Source organism: Papaver somniferum, unplaced genomic scaffold (assembly GCF_003573695.1).
Source record: "Papaver somniferum cultivar HN1 unplaced genomic scaffold, ASM357369v1 unplaced-scaffold_83, whole genome shotgun sequence".
In the NCBI taxonomy this organism is placed as follows: Eukaryota; Viridiplantae; Streptophyta; class Magnoliopsida; order Ranunculales; family Papaveraceae; genus Papaver; species Papaver somniferum.
The window spans coordinates 3,394,486-3,412,605 of NW_020651304.1; the positions used below are offsets into that span (position 1 = coordinate 3,394,486).

Below are 18,120 nucleotides of genomic sequence, written 5' to 3' on the forward strand. Positions count from 1 at the left end.
AATTCTTTTTAGTCGTTAACTTGAGTCTGTGCCAAATACACGTGCTTTGCACGCTTCCTTTGTGTGTATTGGTATAAGTTTGTACTTCGGATCCTTTCTTGATCACTCTTTTCAGAGTATCAAAGATAAAGAAGTGTAGTATAGTCGTGTTCGAACCACAAAGATTGTTGGTGCTCAGAAGAATTGTTTAGCAAAGCAATAATATAATTTTGATTTGTAATTGAGAAATCATAGAATATAATTGTAAAAAGTAACAGTTGATGTAAGTCTACCAAGCTAAGGTTTCACCTAATGTATTCAAGTATGTATATGATCAAATTATAACTCAAATAGAAATGAATAACGATTCATTCTACCCGGAAGATATAGCAAATTAGAATATCAATGTAATTAAACAAATACCATTTCATGACAATTGATTATATTTCTAACATAAAGCTCGATTGAGAAATGTCACAGGGATTCCCTGGCATTCAATGTATCCGGAAATCACAATGAATCTAAGAAGTTTATAGACACTACCAACACAAAATTGCAATCAAACAGAGACAAAGAAATAAATTAAAACTTGGACTTTATTTATGATCACTGTAAATAATAATACTTGAACCCATTAAGCTTCCCCTCTAGTTTTGGCAGAGAGGGGTTTAGCTTCTCATTGTTGTGTAGATAGCCATTAAAAATATTGAATCAAAAAATCTAACACACAAGAGAGCTAAAAAGAACTGAAAATGAAATGAAAGAAAAAGAAAATTAAGTTTGCAGTATTCCAGCGTACCCTTCTTGGTTGATTAAGCTCATCCTTTATACAGCAACAACTTGACTTCTTCTCTAACTACTTAATTCAAACATTTCCTGGATTGGGGGAAAATCATTCCAATAGCTGTAACGTCTTCCACATATTTCTGCTCACAAAAGATGAAATCATTTAACTGTATTTGACTTGATATAAACAGCTCTCTTCTTGTAAATTCTCACAATTCAGTCAATGTAAACATCAACCAAAATTCCCCATCAACAACAACCATCATAGCCCTACACTATTGATTCAGCAACCCATGTAAACAAACCCCTAAAATTCAGATGATGATGTGGAACTGAAATCATACATCCATTGAACCATTACCCCAGCAAACCTATCACACAAACCCATCATTTTCAGTCATGAATCATTGGCAACCATCTCGTCAAAGCACCTTCTTTGTAGCATAATAAAATCAGCCAACACTGACCCCAACGTCACTGCTCGGACGATAACAAACCCCATACAATACATCCCAATAATCACCCAATTGCTTTCTTGTATGCGCCTCCACTCCCTTGTTCAGTGATACTATAAATTTGATGAAACTAGTATCGATTAAACCCCCAAAATCTCAACCTCAACATCTGTATACATCCACACTACTCATTTCAGCCCTCAATTCCTTTCACATGAACCCAATTTTAGTTACATCAAAACAACAAACTCCACTTCTTTACAGCACCTACAACGCAAGTGAAGTTCCATGAATCCTCCATATACACACGACTACCACAAACACCGCTGCAATAATCGATTTCCGCCATCAAGGACAGACAATGAATACCCCATCTGTAGATGCCTGTACCAACTTCTTCAATTGATTGCAGACCAAATCGAACCTCGAAAACCCCCAAATTCCGTGTTCGTTGCTGCTGTAACTTCAATATCTATTGCATACCCACATGAGAACCCCACGATTCAATCGCTGCTGTTGGAAAAATAATGAAATGATTGATTTGAATATCGACCCCAAAACTCCACAGATCCACTCTTGTTGATACGGTAGAAATTCGAACTAATCAACACCTTCATCTCCTGGCTCTTTCTAACTGAATCTCGATCTCTCGCCATTGAAAATGGTTGTAATAGTAGCTAAGAAAATTGAGAAATCCTCCACTAAAATTGATGCTCAGATCCCTTTTCTTTTGATAAGAAACGAAGATGTTAGAGTGACAGACCACAAAAGGAATGTGGTAGGAGAGCTGCCACGTCCATCTTCTTAGCCTCCATTTGCTCTGTCCGTGAAATAAAAGAGCCAAGCAAGTGGCTTGAGTGGTTAGCAGCATGGGTCTACAAGGAAGACCACCAAAGGCCCGGCCTCTTTTGTTGCCTTGAGCTTTGTTGTCGCAAACGCCATTCAGCTCATCGTTTAGCTATTTATTTTCCGGGTGAACGGGTTTCATTTGTAATTCCTTTAAATGACTTAAAACAACATTATTAGCCAAATATCGAGACCTAGCTAGTATAATGTGGGTATAAAAATGTCTCACTTGCGTGCTTATCAAACTCCTCCACACTTACATTTTGCTAGTCCCGAGCAAAACAAGAAAAAAGTATATCCGCTACACAGCTGGATATGGAGAGACGTCTGCTATACAGCTGGGTATGGAGAGACGTCTGCTAAACAGTGGTTGAAAAATATCTGCTAAACATCAAGAAAAATCCACTAAACATCTAGAAAAAACCACTAAACACTGGTGTAGATAGATCGCTAAACAGATGATCTTATCAAGTAAAATTTTCACTTCACTTCATTTTTTTTTTTAAAAAAAAAGTACAAGCAAACAATGAAACCTGAATATGCAGACAGAGAATCATAAAAGCATGGATTTAATTTACCCCACCCCAACCTAATTTCTACATTGTCCCAAATGTGGCAGTGGTTAAAAACAGTTCAAAGGTGGAAAGGGGTAATCAGCCGGGCACAAAATATTATTCATGATAAAGAAAAGAATAAAACTACATTATTTTACCACTGTCGCAGGTCAGTTCGATTGCATTTGGCTCATGCAACAAGCCTTTAAATCTCAAGCTCGCACAAGGACGAGTTCTGTCTTGTGAGGGCTTTAAGTTGTGATACCCACAAACACAAGGATTGTCTCCCTAAAGCGCTGAATTTTATGTCTCCAGCCAGACATCTGCAAAACACAGTCAATCAATTATAAGAAGGATCCTCCAGAGTCGTGGTATCGACTTCTGGATTCATAAGTTCCAAAACTGGTTTCAAACGCTGCACATTAATCTTGAAGATGTTGTTATCATTAGGATTTTGAATTCCAACAGTATAATCACGAAATTCATTTTTAACATTAAACTGGTCTTTCCATCGTGACTTAAGCTTACCTGAAAAGTGGTGCAAATGAGAATCATAGCAAAGAAATGGTTCAATTATTTCCCTAATAGCATGCTTATCAAGAAACAATTTCATTTTACGTTTGCAGTTCGTATCATCCCCATTTTTAATCTCATGAAGCTCATTGAGATGTGACTTCCTACGTGTGCAAATACTAGGATCAATCCCTTCTATGTCTGCAATACTCCATCCTGCGACACTTATATGCTTCCTAAGAACATGTGAATGCATTGTCTTCTGTTTCTCTGTAAGTTCAGATGGTATGAAAACTTGAACATCTTCATTTTGGCCTAAAATATTATGATTCAATTCACTCGGAAGGGAATTAAGGTCGGGCTTTGGGAATTCTACGGATGGAGACAATGGCTCGGTCTCACTGATTTGGATTGACTCAAATCTAGACTGCCACTTATCCATATCCATCAACAAGGATGAATTCAGTGAAGAATTAACTTCTTCAACGTATCCATCCTCATCGAAATCCAACAAATTAGGAAGACAAGCTTCTAAAGGAACTTTAGCTTCTAGATGAGATGCTTTTCCTGCACACATGTTTCAACCATATTAACTTCATGAATATCATCTCTACCACCTGGATCTTTACATGCATCAAATATGTTCAACTCAGCAGTCATATTTCCAAATGAAAGATGCATTATTCCAGTTCGACAATTAATCAAGGAATTTGTAGTTGCAAGAAAAGGACGACCTAAGATGACATGTATTTCTTTACTAGCATTAGCTACAGGTTGAGTATCCAAAACGATAAAATCCACTGGATAATAAAATTTATCGATTTGAATTAACACATTCTCAACTACCCCTCTCGGTACTTTAACTGACATGTCCGCAAGTTGTAGAGTGATTGAGGTGGGTTTTAATTCACCTAAGCCCAACTACTCATAAACCGAGAAGGGTAGGAGGTTTACACTAGCACCTAAATTCAGAAGTGCTTGTTTGATCATGAAATCCCCTATTATACAAGAAATAGTAGGGCATCCCGGATCTTTATATTTTCGGAGGAGTGACGTTGAAGAATAGAACTTACCTGTTCCGTGAGAAATGCCTTTTTCTGCACATTGTGCTTCCTCTTGACCGTGCAAAGATCCTTCAAGAACTTGGCGTAAGCTGGAACTTGCTTAATCACGCTCAAGAGAGGTATGTTGATCTTCACCTGCTGAAAAACATCAAGCATATCCTTATTATCATCCAACTGTTTAGTAGACAACAAACGATGGGGAAATGGAGCATGCATTTTCTTATCAACATCAGAATTTCCATTTTCAGTATCACTGTGACAGTCACCGCCCTTGGGTTTTGTAGACTTCTCAGGTTCGTTTACCTTCATTGGAGTCTCCATCACCTTACCACTTCTAAGAGTCGTGACAGCATTAGCTTGCTCCAAGTTAGAATTTTTAATTTCAAATGTGGCTTTGGGGTTAGGTTGAGTTTAGGCAGGTAATGTCCCTTTCTCCCTAACATTAAGACGTGATTCAATTCTAACTATGCTAGTTTTCAGCTCATCTAAAGTCTTCATTACATTTTGATTTATCTGTGTCTGTCCCTGCATAAAAGTTTGTAAAGTATCCTCAAAAGAATTCTTATGAGGTGGCACATGAGGGTTACTAGATGACGAACCTTGGGGAACATTAACACCATTCATGGTTGGACCACTCCTCCAACTGAAATTAGGATGGTTTCGCCAATTTGGATTGTACGTTTCTGAATATGGGGAGCTAAATGGTCTTTTATAAGTATCCATGGAATTTGCTTGGTCATGTAACACTTCTTGAAATGCTGGGATCGTAGGAAAATCCTTAGTGTAGTGTTCCAGACTTTCGCAAATACCACAAGCATGTTCTACCGAGTCAGCTACCTTAACTACATTTGGTTTATGAATAACATCAACTTTCCTATGCAAGCTAGCAATTTTAGCATTCAAATCATCTTCCTCACTCGGCACATACATTCCAGGCCTAGAGCTAGCTAAGGGTTTGGACTTATTTCTATCCGTTGTACCTGAAGTATCCCAATTTTGGGCATTTTCAGCTAGCGAATCGAAATAACTCCAAGCATCATCAGGTGACTTATTCAGAAATTTCCCATTACACATCATTTCAACAAACTGACGCATACCAGAATTCAGACCCTCGTAAAAGAAGTTAATAACTCTCCAAATTTCATAACCATGATGAGTGCAGCTACAAAGTAAATCTTTAAACCTCTCCCAACACTCGAAAAAAGACTCATGTTCATTTTGAGAAAAAATCATAATATTTTTGCGAAGAGTGATGGTTTTATGAATAGGAAAAAACTTTTTCAGAAACTCTCTAGTCATTTCATTCCATGTCCTAATGGTATTTGGTCGCAAAGAATGCAGCCAAGTCTTAGCTTTCTCCTTTATAGAAAATGGAAAAAATTTCAGTTTTACAACATCTTGAGTCGCAGCAACAAAAGGCATAGTAGTACAGACCTCATCAAATTCTTTCAAATGCATGTATGGACTCTCGGATTCCAATCCATGAAACTTAGGCAGTTCTTGCATCTGCCCATACTTAATCGACACATTGCCAGCATTAGCCGGAAGAACTATACAAGAAGGTGTGGAAGTCCTTTCCGGCTGAAATAATCCCTAAGGGTTCTAGGTCCATCAGCATTGGTTGCGGCCTCAGCAGTTATTCTAGCAGCTTCAACCTCAGCCGCTAATCTCTCAGCTTCACCTGCCATTGGATGACTAGGGTGATTCACTAATACCCTATTAGCTAAACGGCGATAGTTACGCAGTCGATTAAAATGATCAGACCTAGAATATTGCATACACAAAAGAAACAGATACAATGTTACCTAAATGGCTGTGATTTCGGCAATATTTCAGCCTAATCACAACTGAAGCAACAACACTTGTTCCATGCACCCGTAGCAGCTCCTAATGTAGCCAAGTCTTTAGAGCTATCTTACTCCCTGTTAAGAAGCAACAGAAATCAGCAAACTATAAAACAAAACTTAAAATAAACCTATGCAAAACTTAATTCTAAGGAATACTAAACAATCCCTGGCCCGCGACGCCAAAATTTGATCACTCTTTTCAGAGTATCAAAGATAAAGAAGTGTAGTATAGTCGTGTTCGAAACACAGAGATTGTTGGTGCTCAGAAGAATTGTTTAGCAAAGCAATAATATAATTTTGATTTGTAATTGAGAAATCAGAGAATATAATTGTAAAAAGTAACAGTTGATGTAAGTCTACCAAGACTTTAAGGTTTCACCTAACGTATTCAAGTATGTATACGATCAAATTATAACTCAAATAGAAATGAATAACGATTCATTCTACCCGGAAGATATAGCAAATTAGAATCTCAATGTAATTAAACAAATACCATTTCATGACAATTGATTATATTTCTAACATAAAGCTCGATTGAGAAATGTCACAGGGATTCCCTAGCATTCAATGTATCCAGAAATCACAATGAATCTAAGAAGTTTATAGACACTACCAACACAAAATTGCAATCAAACAGAGACAAAGAAATGGATTAAAACTTGGACTTTATTTATGATCATTGTAAATAATACTTGAACCCATTAAGCTTCCCCTTTAGTCTTGGCAGAGAGGGGTTTAGCTTCTCATTGTTGTGTAGATAGCCATAAACAATATTGAATCAAAAACTCTAACACACAAGAGAGCTAAAAAGAACTGAAAATGAAATGAAAGAAAAAGAAAATTAAGTTTGCAGTATTCCAGCGTACCCTTCTTGGTTGATTAAGCTCATCTTTATACAGCAACAACTTGACTTCTTCTCTAACTACTTGATTCAAACATTTCCTGGATTGGGAGAAAATCATTCCAATAGCTGTAAAGTCTTCCACATATTTCTGCTCACAAAAGCTGAAATCAGTTAACTGTATTTGACTTGATATAAACAGCTCTCTTCCTGTAAATTCTCACAATTCAGTCAATGTAAACATCAACCAAAATTCCCCATCAACAACAACCATCATAGCCCTACACCACTTATTCAGCAACCCATGTAAACAAACCCCTAAAATTCAGATGATGATGTGGAACTGAAATCATACATCTATTGAACTATTACCCCAGCAAACCTTTCACACAAACCCATCATTTTCAGTCATGAATCATTGGCAGCCATCTCGTCAAAACACCTTCTTTGTAGCATAATAAAATCAGCCAACACTGACCCCAACTCCACTGCTCGGACGACAACAAACCCCATACAATACATCCTAATAATCACCCAATTGCTTTCTTGTATGCGCCTCCACTTCCTTGTTCAGTGAGACTGTAAATTTCATGAAACTAGTATCGATTAAACCCCCAAAATCTCGACCTCAACATCTGTATACATCCACACTACTCATTTCATCCCTCAATTCCTTTCACATGAACCCAATTTTAGTTTACATCAAAACATCAAACTCCACTTCTTTACAGCACCCACAACGCAAGTGAAGTTCCATGAATCCTCCATATACACACGACTACCACAAACACCACTGCAATAATCGATTTTTTCCATCAAAGACAGACACTGAATACCCCATCTGTAGATGCCTGTACCAACTTCTTCAATTGATTGCAGACCAAATCGAACCTCAAAAACCCCCAAATTTCGTGTTCGTTGCTGTTGTAACTTCAATATCTGTTGCATACCCACATGAGAACCCCACGATTCAATCGCTGCTGTTGGAAAAAGAATGAAATGATTGATTTGAATCTCGACCCCAAAACTCCACAGATCCACTCTTGTTGATACGGTATAAATTCGAAGTAATCAACACCTTCATCTGCTGGCTCTTTCTCACTGAATATCGATCTCTCGCCATTGAAAATGGTTGTAATAGTAGCAAGGAAAATTGAGAAATCCTCCATTAAAATTGATGCTCAGATCCCTTTTCTTTTGATAAGAAATGAAGATGTTAGAGTAACGGACCACAAAAGGAATGTGGTAGCAGAGCTGCCACGTCCATCTTCTTAGCCTCCATTCGCTCTGTCCGTGAAATGAAAGAGCCAAGCAAGTGGCTCGAGTGGTTAGCAACATGGGTGTACAAGGCAGACCACCACAGGCCCAGCCTCTTTTGTTGCCTTGAGCTTTGCTGTCGCAAACGCCATTCAGCTCATCGTTTAGCCATTTATTTTATGGGTGAACGGGTTTCATTTGTAATTCCTGTAAATGACTTAAAACAACATTATTAGCCAAATATCGAGACTTAGCTAGTATAAATGTGGGTATAAAAATGTCTCACTTGCGTGCTTATCATTTCTTCCCTTATGAAGAAATATTAATCAAATTGCTTTTCTCTCTCAACTTCTTTTCTACCCAGTCTAAATCTCTATCCTTAGAGATTTGAGTTGCTTCTGAGCTAATTTATAGTGTAGATCACTACAATTGGTATCAGAGCACTCGATCCGAGTGTTCCTATGTGATTATGGTGTCCCAGAAGGAGTTTGACGCTTTGAACAAGCGTGTTAATGAACTCTCTCGCAGTCAAAATGACGGTTTCAAGGAACTCAGCAAAAAGATTGATGAAGCTCAGAACACCGTTTCTCCAGCGATGTTAGCAGGGCTAGGAGGTGTATTTGATTCTAAGATGGCATCCCTGGAAGAGAGGATACTCAATCGACCAAAAACAGTTGATGGATTGTTTGAAAATCCCTTCAATCAACAACGCCAACCTGAAGAGGAAGGAAACCGAAGGATTTTATCTCACCAATTTTCAAATACTCATAAACCTAAATTTGATTTTCCTAAGTTTGATGGGAGTAACCCTAGATCTTGGATTCGTAAGTGCAATAAGTTTTTTCAATTGCATCTGATGGATGAGGAGCAGAAGGTCATGGTTGCTTCTTTGCATTTAGAGCGTAAGGCAGATGTGCGGTATCAAGATTATGAGGTGGGAAGGGAGATCATCTTATGGGAGGAGCTTTGCAGTGATATTAATTTTAGATTTCAAGAACTTGGTCATCACGATGTGGTAGGAGAATTCAATAAACTTTGTCAAGAGGGTACAGTTTTAGAGTATCAAGAGCTTTTTGAAAAGCTTAAGGCCCTAATGATTGATAAGAATAGATATCTGAATGAAGCTTACTTCACTTATAGCTTTGTCAATGGACTCAAGGAAGAAATCAGAATGGCAGTCCAAATGCATTCACCCTCGACACTCAATCAGGCCATGTACTTAGCAAGGATGCACGAGGTTGTGTTGGAGAAGGCAGTTAAGAAGGCCAAGTTTGTATCAAGACTTCCCCCACTCTCAATGGGCAGTAGAAACACCAGAAGCTTTATAACTCCACCAAAGTCCAACTCACCATCTCCCACCAGTAATGGCAGCCTTAAAATACCTCCTATCAAGAAGTTAACTTATGCTCAGATGAGGGCGAGAAGGGAGAAGGGCATATGTTATAATTGTGATGAAAGTATGAGATGGGTCACAGGTGTGTTAGGCAGCAATTGTATATGTTGGTTGGTGAGAATGGTGAGCTAGATACTTCTTAAGAAGAATCACCCGGGAGTTCACCAGTCATACAAGAGCTAGAAGAGGAAGTGGAAGTCTCATTACATGCCTTGTCTGGTGATCACTCTTTTCAGAGTATCAAAGATAAAGAAGTGTAGTATAGTCGTGTTCGAACCATAGAGATTGTTGGTGTTCAAGAGAATTATTAAGCTAAACAATAATGTAACATTGATTTGTAGTTGAGTTGTGATTAAGAAAAAAACAGAAGATGATTGTAAAGAATAACAGTTGATGTAAATCTACCAAGACACAAGATTCCACCTAATGGCCTTCAAGTCTTATATCATCAAAAGATAACTCGAATAGAGACAGATAGTAATCTGCTCTACCCGGAAGATACGACAAATATAACTCTCAGTGCAACTAAAAATACCATTATATAAGATTGATATTATGTTCTAAATACAAAGCCCAATTGAGAAGTGTCACAGGGATTTCATAGCATTCAATGTATCCGGAAATCACACTAAATCTAAGAAGTTTATAGACACACTCAACACAAAACAGCAATCAAACAAAGATAAAATGGATTAAGCATTAAAATGATTTATTTATGATAACTTAAGAACATTGAACCCATTAAGCTTCCCCTCTTGTCTTGGCAGAGAGGGGTTTAGCTTCTCATTGTTGTGTAGATATCCATTAAAAATATTGAATCAAAAACTCTAACACCCAAGAGAACTAAAAAGAATTGAACTAAAAATAGAAAGCAAAAGAAAACTCAGATTGCAGTATTCAGTCGTACCCTTCTTGGTTGATTAAGCTCATCCTTTATACAACAACAACTTGACTTCTTCTCTAACTACTTGATTCAAAAACTTCCTGGATTTGGGGAAAACACTCCACATAGTTGTAACGTCTTCCACATATTTCTGCTCACACCAGCTTCTTAGCACCACTTGCCACATTTCCGACTCAGTCTCCATTCTGCCCATCTAACCACCTTTCCACCCGGCTGAACCCAGCAACACGTTCCATCTCTACTGAGCACCACAAAATGCTCATGTGAATTCCCATACAATTAGTAACCTAAGATCAATTTGGTTCATACAAACAGCCTCATAGAAAACTCATTTAACCAGCATCAGGACCTAGCTTTGCCAAATCAATCGACTCTTCACTCTCAGACAACATGCAGCACACCTCCATATTCATTGTTGCAGATGTAAAAATCAATACCGAAATGCCGGAACTCCATGTTGCTTCTTAAGTTGAAGTTAACCCCATCTTGGCTTCAGTTCATTCAGCTCCAAACTCCATCGTCTGAAATCGAGCAGCAACATCTCAACCCACAAAGATTCAACGCAAATGCCAATCCCAACCAAGTACCCAAGCTACAGATTCATAAATCAATCCATACTTCCCTTTGTCTTCTAGAATTTCTATTAACTTCCTTTCTTCGCAGCACCAACACCAACTGCACTCAATCCTTGATATACAGTTAACTTGATTCACGACAGCAACACATACATCACCACTTTCACGAATTACTCCAGCAAACACACTCACCATTACTGCTTCGCGCGATTTCGTTTCTCCATCGATTCCCGGATAACAGATCCACCACTAGTCAATTCTTCTTCAATTTCAAATCCCAGTTTCTGACTTGTACCGTATGTGTCAAACTGAATCTGAACCCATCCTTGTTCTCTGCCAAAATCCCTAAATTTGGATGTTGTTATTCAGTTCGATCCTAATTGAAGACTTCCGTTTAAACCCCACCAGCTAGATCAGTTTTCTCCCGTCTTCTCCTGCATCTTCATAACACAAAAATCACCAACACCCATCTCATAATCGATCCCTATACAGCCATGAATGGAAGGCAGCATCACTAATTCAAATCAAACACTGAAATCACCTAATTTGTTGTTGTAAACTGCCATAGATTTGTACGGTCTCTTGCATCTTCGTCTTGGTCACTGAATTCCATCAAATTCTCATGATTCGAACCACAAAAAAATCCATGACCTTATGCTCAGATCCCCTTTATTTCGATAAGAACATCACCATCTTCACTGAGAAATGAAACTTCCCTTTTCTTGTTTTCATATGAAACCAGATGTGGTAGTAGAACAAGCCACGTCTCCCACTTTCATTATTCCACCATTCGCTCTGTCTGTGAAATGAATGAGCCAAGCAAGTGGCTCGAGTGGTTAGCGTCATGAGCGTACAAGGCAGACCACCAAAGGCCCGTCCTCTTTTGTTGCTTTTAGCTTTGTTGTCGCAACCGCCATTCAGCTCATCGTTTATCCATTTATTTTCCAAGTGATCGAATTCCTTTGTAATTCCTGTAAATCACTTAAAACAATATTATTAGCTAAATATCGAGACCTAGCTAGTATAAATGTGGGTATAAAAATGTCGCACTTACGTGCTTATCAAACTCCCCCACACTTACATTTTGCTAGTCCCGAGCAATACAAGAAAATTATATCCGCTACACAGCTGGATATGGAGATACGTCTGCTAAAAAGCTAGACGGAACCACTAAAAAGTGATTGAGCAATGTCTGCTAAACAACAAACAAATCCTCTAAACAGCTGGATTAAAGGTGTCTGCTAAACAGCTAGACGAATCCGCTAAACAATTGGATTAAAGGTGTCTGCTAAACAGCTAGACGAATCCGCTAAATAGCTGGATTAAAAATGTCCGGTAAATAGCTAGACAGTGGGTGTAGAAAGACCGCTAAACAGCTGATCCTATCATGTAAAATTCCACTTCGTCATTTTTTTTCTCTCTTTTTTTATTTTATTTTTTTTTAAAAAAATTTCAGATGTACAAGCAAACAATGAAACCTGAATATGCAGACAAAGAATCAAAAAATCATGGATTTAATTTACCCCAAAACTCCCGCACACTTAATTTCTACATTGTCCCCAATGTGGCAGTGGTTAAAAATAGTTCAAAAGTGAAAAGGGGCTGATTATTCATGATAAAGAAAAGAAAGAAAATAAAACTACATTATTTTACCACTGTCGCAGGTCAGTTCGGTTGCATTTAGCCCATGCAACAAACCTTTAAACCTCAAGCTTGCACAAGAGGACGAGTCTGTCTCGTGAGGGCTTCCAGCTGTGATACCCACAAACACAAGGGTTGTCTCCCTAAAGCACTGAATTTTATGTCTCCAGCCAGACATCTGCAAAACACAGCCAATCAAATATAAGAAGGATCCTCCAGATTCGTGGTATCGACTTCTAGATTCACAAGTTCCAAAAATGGCTTGAACCTCTGCCCATTAACCTTAAAAATATTGCCATTATTTGGATTTTCAATCTCAACAGTACCATAAGGAAAGACATTCTTAACAATAAATGGACCTGTCCATCGAGATTTAAGCTTGCCAGGAAATAAATGTAATCGAGAATCATAAAGAAGAACTTTATCTAAAGGTTCAAATGTTTTCCTAATAATATGCTTATCATGAAACATTTTCATTTTAGCTTTATAGTTCCTGGAAGTATTATAAGCCTCGTTTCTGATTTCTTCGAGCTCATTCAGCTGCAATTTCCTATGTTCACCAGCCTGATCTAGGTCAAAATTAAGTTTTTTGATTGCCCAATAAGCTTTGTGTTCTAACTCTACAGGTAGATAGCATGCTTTTCCGAATACAAGCCTATAAGGAGACATTCTTAATGGATTTTTGAAAGCAGTCATGTAAGGCCGCAATGCGTCGATGAGTCGTAGTGACCAATCCTTGCGATTTGGGTTTACAGTCTTATGCAATATAGCTTTTATCTCTCGGTTGGAAACTTCTACTTGACCACTCGTTTGAGGATGATATGTTGTAGCTACTTTATGAGTAATGCCATATGATTTCATTAGATTTTCAAAGGATTTATTACAAAAATGAGTACCTCTATCACTAATAATAGCCCTAGGGGTGCCAAATCTAGATAAAATGTTCTCTTTCAGAAACTTAGTAACAACCTTACTGTCATTATCCCTGCAAGCAACATCTTCAATCCACTTAGATACGTAGTCAACAACAACCAATATATATTGATAACCATAAGAAGAAGGAAATGGGCCCATAAAGTCTATGCCCCATACATCAAAAATTTCGACAATTAAAATAGGATTTAATGGCATCATATCTCGTCGAGAATTTCTTCCTACCTTTTGGCATCTTTCACAAGCTTTGCAAAACAAGTATGCATCTTTGAAAAGTGTTGGCCAGTAAAAACCAAATTGTAGAATTTTCAGGGCAGTTTTCTTACCTGAGAAATGTCCTCCACATGCACTAGAATGACTGAAGTTCAAGATACTTTGATGTTCAAATTCTGGTACACACCTTCGAATCAGCTGATCTGGGCTAACTTTAAACAGAAACGGATCATCCCACAGAAAGTTTTGCACTTCAGCAAAGAACTTTGTCTTGTCTTGTTGAGTCCAATGAGATGGAATGTGACCTACAGCAAGATAGTTTGCAATGTCTGCATACTGAGGTGTTAGTGACACACTAAACAACTGTTCATCAGGAAAAGTTTATACCACATCACTTTGAAAAGACGACTCAAGTACTATCCTAGATAGATGATCAGCCACAACATTCTCAAATACTTTCTTATCTCCGATTTCTAGGTTGAACTCTTGCAAAAGAAGAACCCACCTAATCAGTCTAGGTTTCGCATCTTTCTTTGACAAAAGATGCTTAAGGGCAGCATGGTCCGTGTACACAATAACTTTAGATCCGACTAGGTATGACCTGAACTTATCCAAAGCAAACACAACAGACAAAAACTCTTTTTCCATAGTGGAATAGTTACATTGTGCATCATTTAAAGTACGGCTTGCATAATAAATAACACATGGTAACTTTTGAACTCTCTGTCCTAAAACAGCTCCAATTGCAAAGTCGCTAGCATCACACATTATCTCAAACGGTAACAACCAATTAGGGGGTTGAATGATCGGAGTTGTAGCCAATAAGGTCTTTAGCTTTTCAAAAGCTATTTTGCACTCTTCATCAAACACAAAGTCTTTGTATTTTGATAAGAGATTGCACAGGAGCCTGGAGATTTTACTAAAGTCCTTAACGAACCTTCCGTAAAATCCCGCATGTCCAAGAAAAGACCTTATTTCCTTAACATTCTTTGGGTCTGCCAAATGTGAAATCAGGTCAGTTTTAGCTTTATCTACCTCAAGTCCCTGAGATGAAACAACATGACCTAACATATTTCCTCTAGAAACCATAAAGTTGCACTTTTCCCAGTTGAGAACAAGATTTGTTTCAGTGCAATGAGTCAGAGCTAATTCTAAGTGATGCAAGCAATCAATAAAACTATCACCAAAGATTGAAAAATCATCCATAAATACTTCTAAATTCTTACCGACCATATCAGAAAAAATACTTAGCATGAGACGTTGGAACGTCGCTTGTGCATTGCATAACCCAAAGGGCATTCGCCTGTAGGCAAAGGTTCCATACGGGCATGTAAAAGTCGTTTTTTCCTGATCTTCTCGAGCAATATCCACTTGATTATAGCCCGAGTATTCGTCAAGAAAGCAATAGAACTTATGACCTTTTAGTCGCTCAAGAACTTCATCAATGAACGGCAAAGGAAAATGATTTTTCTTACTAACAGAATTTAACTTGCGATAATCAATGCAAACACGCCAACCAGTGACCTTCTTAGTTGGGATCAGTTCATTATTTTCATTCTCAACAACTGTAATACCAGATTTCTTAGGAACAACTTGGGTTGGACTGACCCATTCACTATCAGAAATAGGATAGATCATACCTACATCTAATAGCTTAAGAATTTCAGCTTTAGCAACATCTTTCATGTGAGGATTCAACCTACGCTGACCTTGTCGACAAGGTCTTGCATTCTCTTCCAAGTTAATCTTATGCGTACAAATACTAGGGTCAATTCCTTTCAGGTCTGCAATAGTCCATCCTATGGCACTTCTGTACTTCCTAAGAACATCCAAAAGCATCGCTTCCTGCTCTTCATTAAGTTCAGATGATATGATTACTGGAAATGTTTCATTTTGACCCAAAAAAAGCATATTTAAGGTCACTAGGAAGTGGATTAAGGTCAAGCTTTGGGAATTCTATGGATGAGGGTAGTGGCTTGGTCTCACTGATTGGAAGTGATTCAAATCTAGACCGCCACTTATCTGTATCCAGTAATGGGGATGAATCCAGTAAGGAATTGACTTATTCAATGGATCCATCCTCATCGAAATCCAAAATGTTAAGAAGACTGGATTCTAATGCATCCCTAGCTTCTAGATGAGATAACTTTTCCTGCACAATTGTTTCAATCATACTAACCTCATGAATATCATCATCACCACTTGGGTATTTACATGCATCAAAGATTTTTAATTCAACGATCATGTTACCAAACGAAAGATTCATTATACTGTTTCGACAATTAATCAAAGCATTGGCAGTTGCAAGGAAAGGGCGACCTAAAATGATATGTATTTCAATACTAGCATTAACCACAGGTTGAGTATCCAAAACAATAAAATCCACTGGATATTAAAATTTATCGATTTAAACTAACACATCCTCAACCACCCCTCTCGGTACTTTAACTGACCTGTCTGCAAGTTGTAGAGTGACCGAGGTGGGTTTTAATTCACCTAAGCCCAACTGCTCATAAACCGAGAAAGGTAGGAGGTTTACATTAGCTCCCAAATCCAAAAGTGCTTGTTTGATCACGAACTTCCCTATTATACAAGAAATAGTAGGGAATCCCGGATCTTTATATTTGGGAGTAGTGTTGTGTTGAAGAATAGAACTTACCTGTTCCGTGAGGAATGCCTTTTTCTGCACATTGTGCTTCCTCTTGACCGTGCAGAGATCCTTCAAGAACTTGGCGTAAGGTGAAACTTGCTTAATCACACTCAAGAGAGGTATGTTGATCTTCACCTGCTGAAAAACATCAAGGATATCCTTATTATCAGCCAACTGTTTAGTAGACAACAAACGATTAGGAAATGGAGCATGCATTTTCTTATGAATTTCAGATTGTTCATTTTGAATATCACTGTGACTACTCTTAAGCTTCAGAGACTTCTCAGGTTCGTTCACCTTCATCGGAGTCTCAATTACCTTACCACTTCTAAGAGTGGTGACAACATTAGATTGCTCCAAGTTAGAATTTTTAACCTCAAATTGGCCTTTCGGGTTAGGTTGAGTTTGGTCAGGAAATGCCCCTTTCTCCCTAACATTGAGTCGTGATTCAATTCTAACTATGCTAGTTTTCAGTTCATCTAAAGTCTTCATAACATTCTGATTTATCTGTGTCTGTCCCTGCATAAAAGTATGTAAAGTATCCTCAAGAGAATTCTTATGAGGTGGCACATAAGGGTTACTAGATGAAGACCCTTGAGGAACATTAACATCATTCATAGTAGGACCATTTCTCCAACTGAAATTAGGGTGATTTCGCCAATTAGGATTATATGTTTCCGAATAAGGTGAGCTAAAAGGTCTTTTGTATGTATTCATGGAATTTTCTTAGTCATGTAACACTTCTTGAAATGCCGGGATTGTAGGACAATCCTTGGTGTAGTGTTCCAGACTTTCGCAAATGCCACAAGCATGTTCTACCGAGTCAGCTACCTTAACTACATTTGGTTTCTGAATAGCATAACCTTTCATATACAAGCTAGCAATTTTAGCATTCAAATCATCTTCCTCACTCAGCACATACATTCCAGGCCTAGAGCTAGCTAAGGGTTTGGACTTATTCTTATCCGTTGTGCCTGAAGTATCCCAATTTTGGGCATTTTCAGCTAGTGAATCGAAATAACTCCAAGCATCATCAGGTGACTTATTCAGAAATTGCCCATTGCACATCATTTCAACAAACTGACGCATACCAGAATTCAGACCCTCATAAAAGAAGTTAATAACTCTCCAAATTTCATAACCATGATGAGGGCGGCTAGAAAGTAAGTCTTTAAACCTTTCCCAACACTCGAAAAAAGACTCATGTTCATTTTGATAAAAATTCATAATATTTTTGCGAAGAGTGGTGGTTTTATGAATAAGAAAAAAAAATTTCAGAAACTCTCTAGTCATTTCATTCCATGTCCTAATGGTATTTGGTCGCAAAGAATGCATCCAAGTCTTAGCTTTCTCCTTGAGATCAAATGGAAACAATTTCAGTTTTACAACATCTTGAGTCGCAGCAACAAAAGGCATAGTAGTACAGACCTCATCAAATTCTTTCAAATGTATGTATGGACTCTCGGATTCCAATCCATAAAACTTAGGCAGTGCTTGTATCTTCCCATACTTAATCGACACATCGCCAGCATTAGCCGGAAGAACTATACAAGAAAGTGTAGAAGTCCTTTCCGGCTGCAAATAATCTCTAAGGGTTCTAGGTCCATCAACATTGGTTGCGGCTTCAACAGCTATTCTAGCATCTTCAGCCTCAGCCGCTAATCTCGCA

The 18,120-nt window shown here is 38.1% G+C and overlaps 2 protein-coding genes across 9 annotated transcripts; both read right to left on the bottom strand.

Moving 5' to 3' along the window:
* Positions 1-557: 557 nt before the first annotated feature.
* LOC113345764 lies at positions 558-8,129 on the bottom strand. Of its 8 annotated transcripts, none has more exons than XR_003358293.1 (5): positions 6,911-8,129; positions 6,003-6,119; positions 5,632-5,878; positions 2,327-4,335; positions 558-2,217 (listed from the first exon to the last, which is right to left on the bottom strand). XR_003358293.1 is itself a non-coding variant. In XM_026589443.1 (2 exons), the coding sequence occupies exon 2, from the start codon at positions 3,708-3,710 to the stop codon at positions 2,961-2,963; it is 750 nt and encodes a 249-aa protein (XP_026445228.1). In that variant the 5' UTR covers positions 3,711-4,335; positions 5,632-5,996; the 3' UTR covers positions 558-2,960. The 8 variants fall into 8 exon arrangements, 1 of the variants encoding a protein (XP_026445228.1); XR_003358290.1 differs by having other exon boundaries at positions 558-2,447; positions 2,779-4,335; positions 6,911-8,128; XR_003358289.1 differs by having other exon boundaries at positions 558-2,943; positions 4,207-4,335; positions 6,911-8,127.
* A 7,734-nt stretch (positions 8,130-15,863) lies between these two features.
* Positions 15,864-17,069, bottom strand: LOC113345781. The gene is made up of 3 exons (XM_026589455.1): positions 16,461-17,069; positions 16,255-16,307; positions 15,864-16,143 (listed from the first exon to the last, which is right to left on the bottom strand). The coding sequence occupies exons 1-3, from the start codon at positions 17,067-17,069 to the stop codon at positions 15,864-15,866; spliced, it is 942 nt and encodes a 313-aa protein (XP_026445240.1).
* Between the last annotated feature and the right edge of the window lie 1,051 nt (positions 17,070-18,120).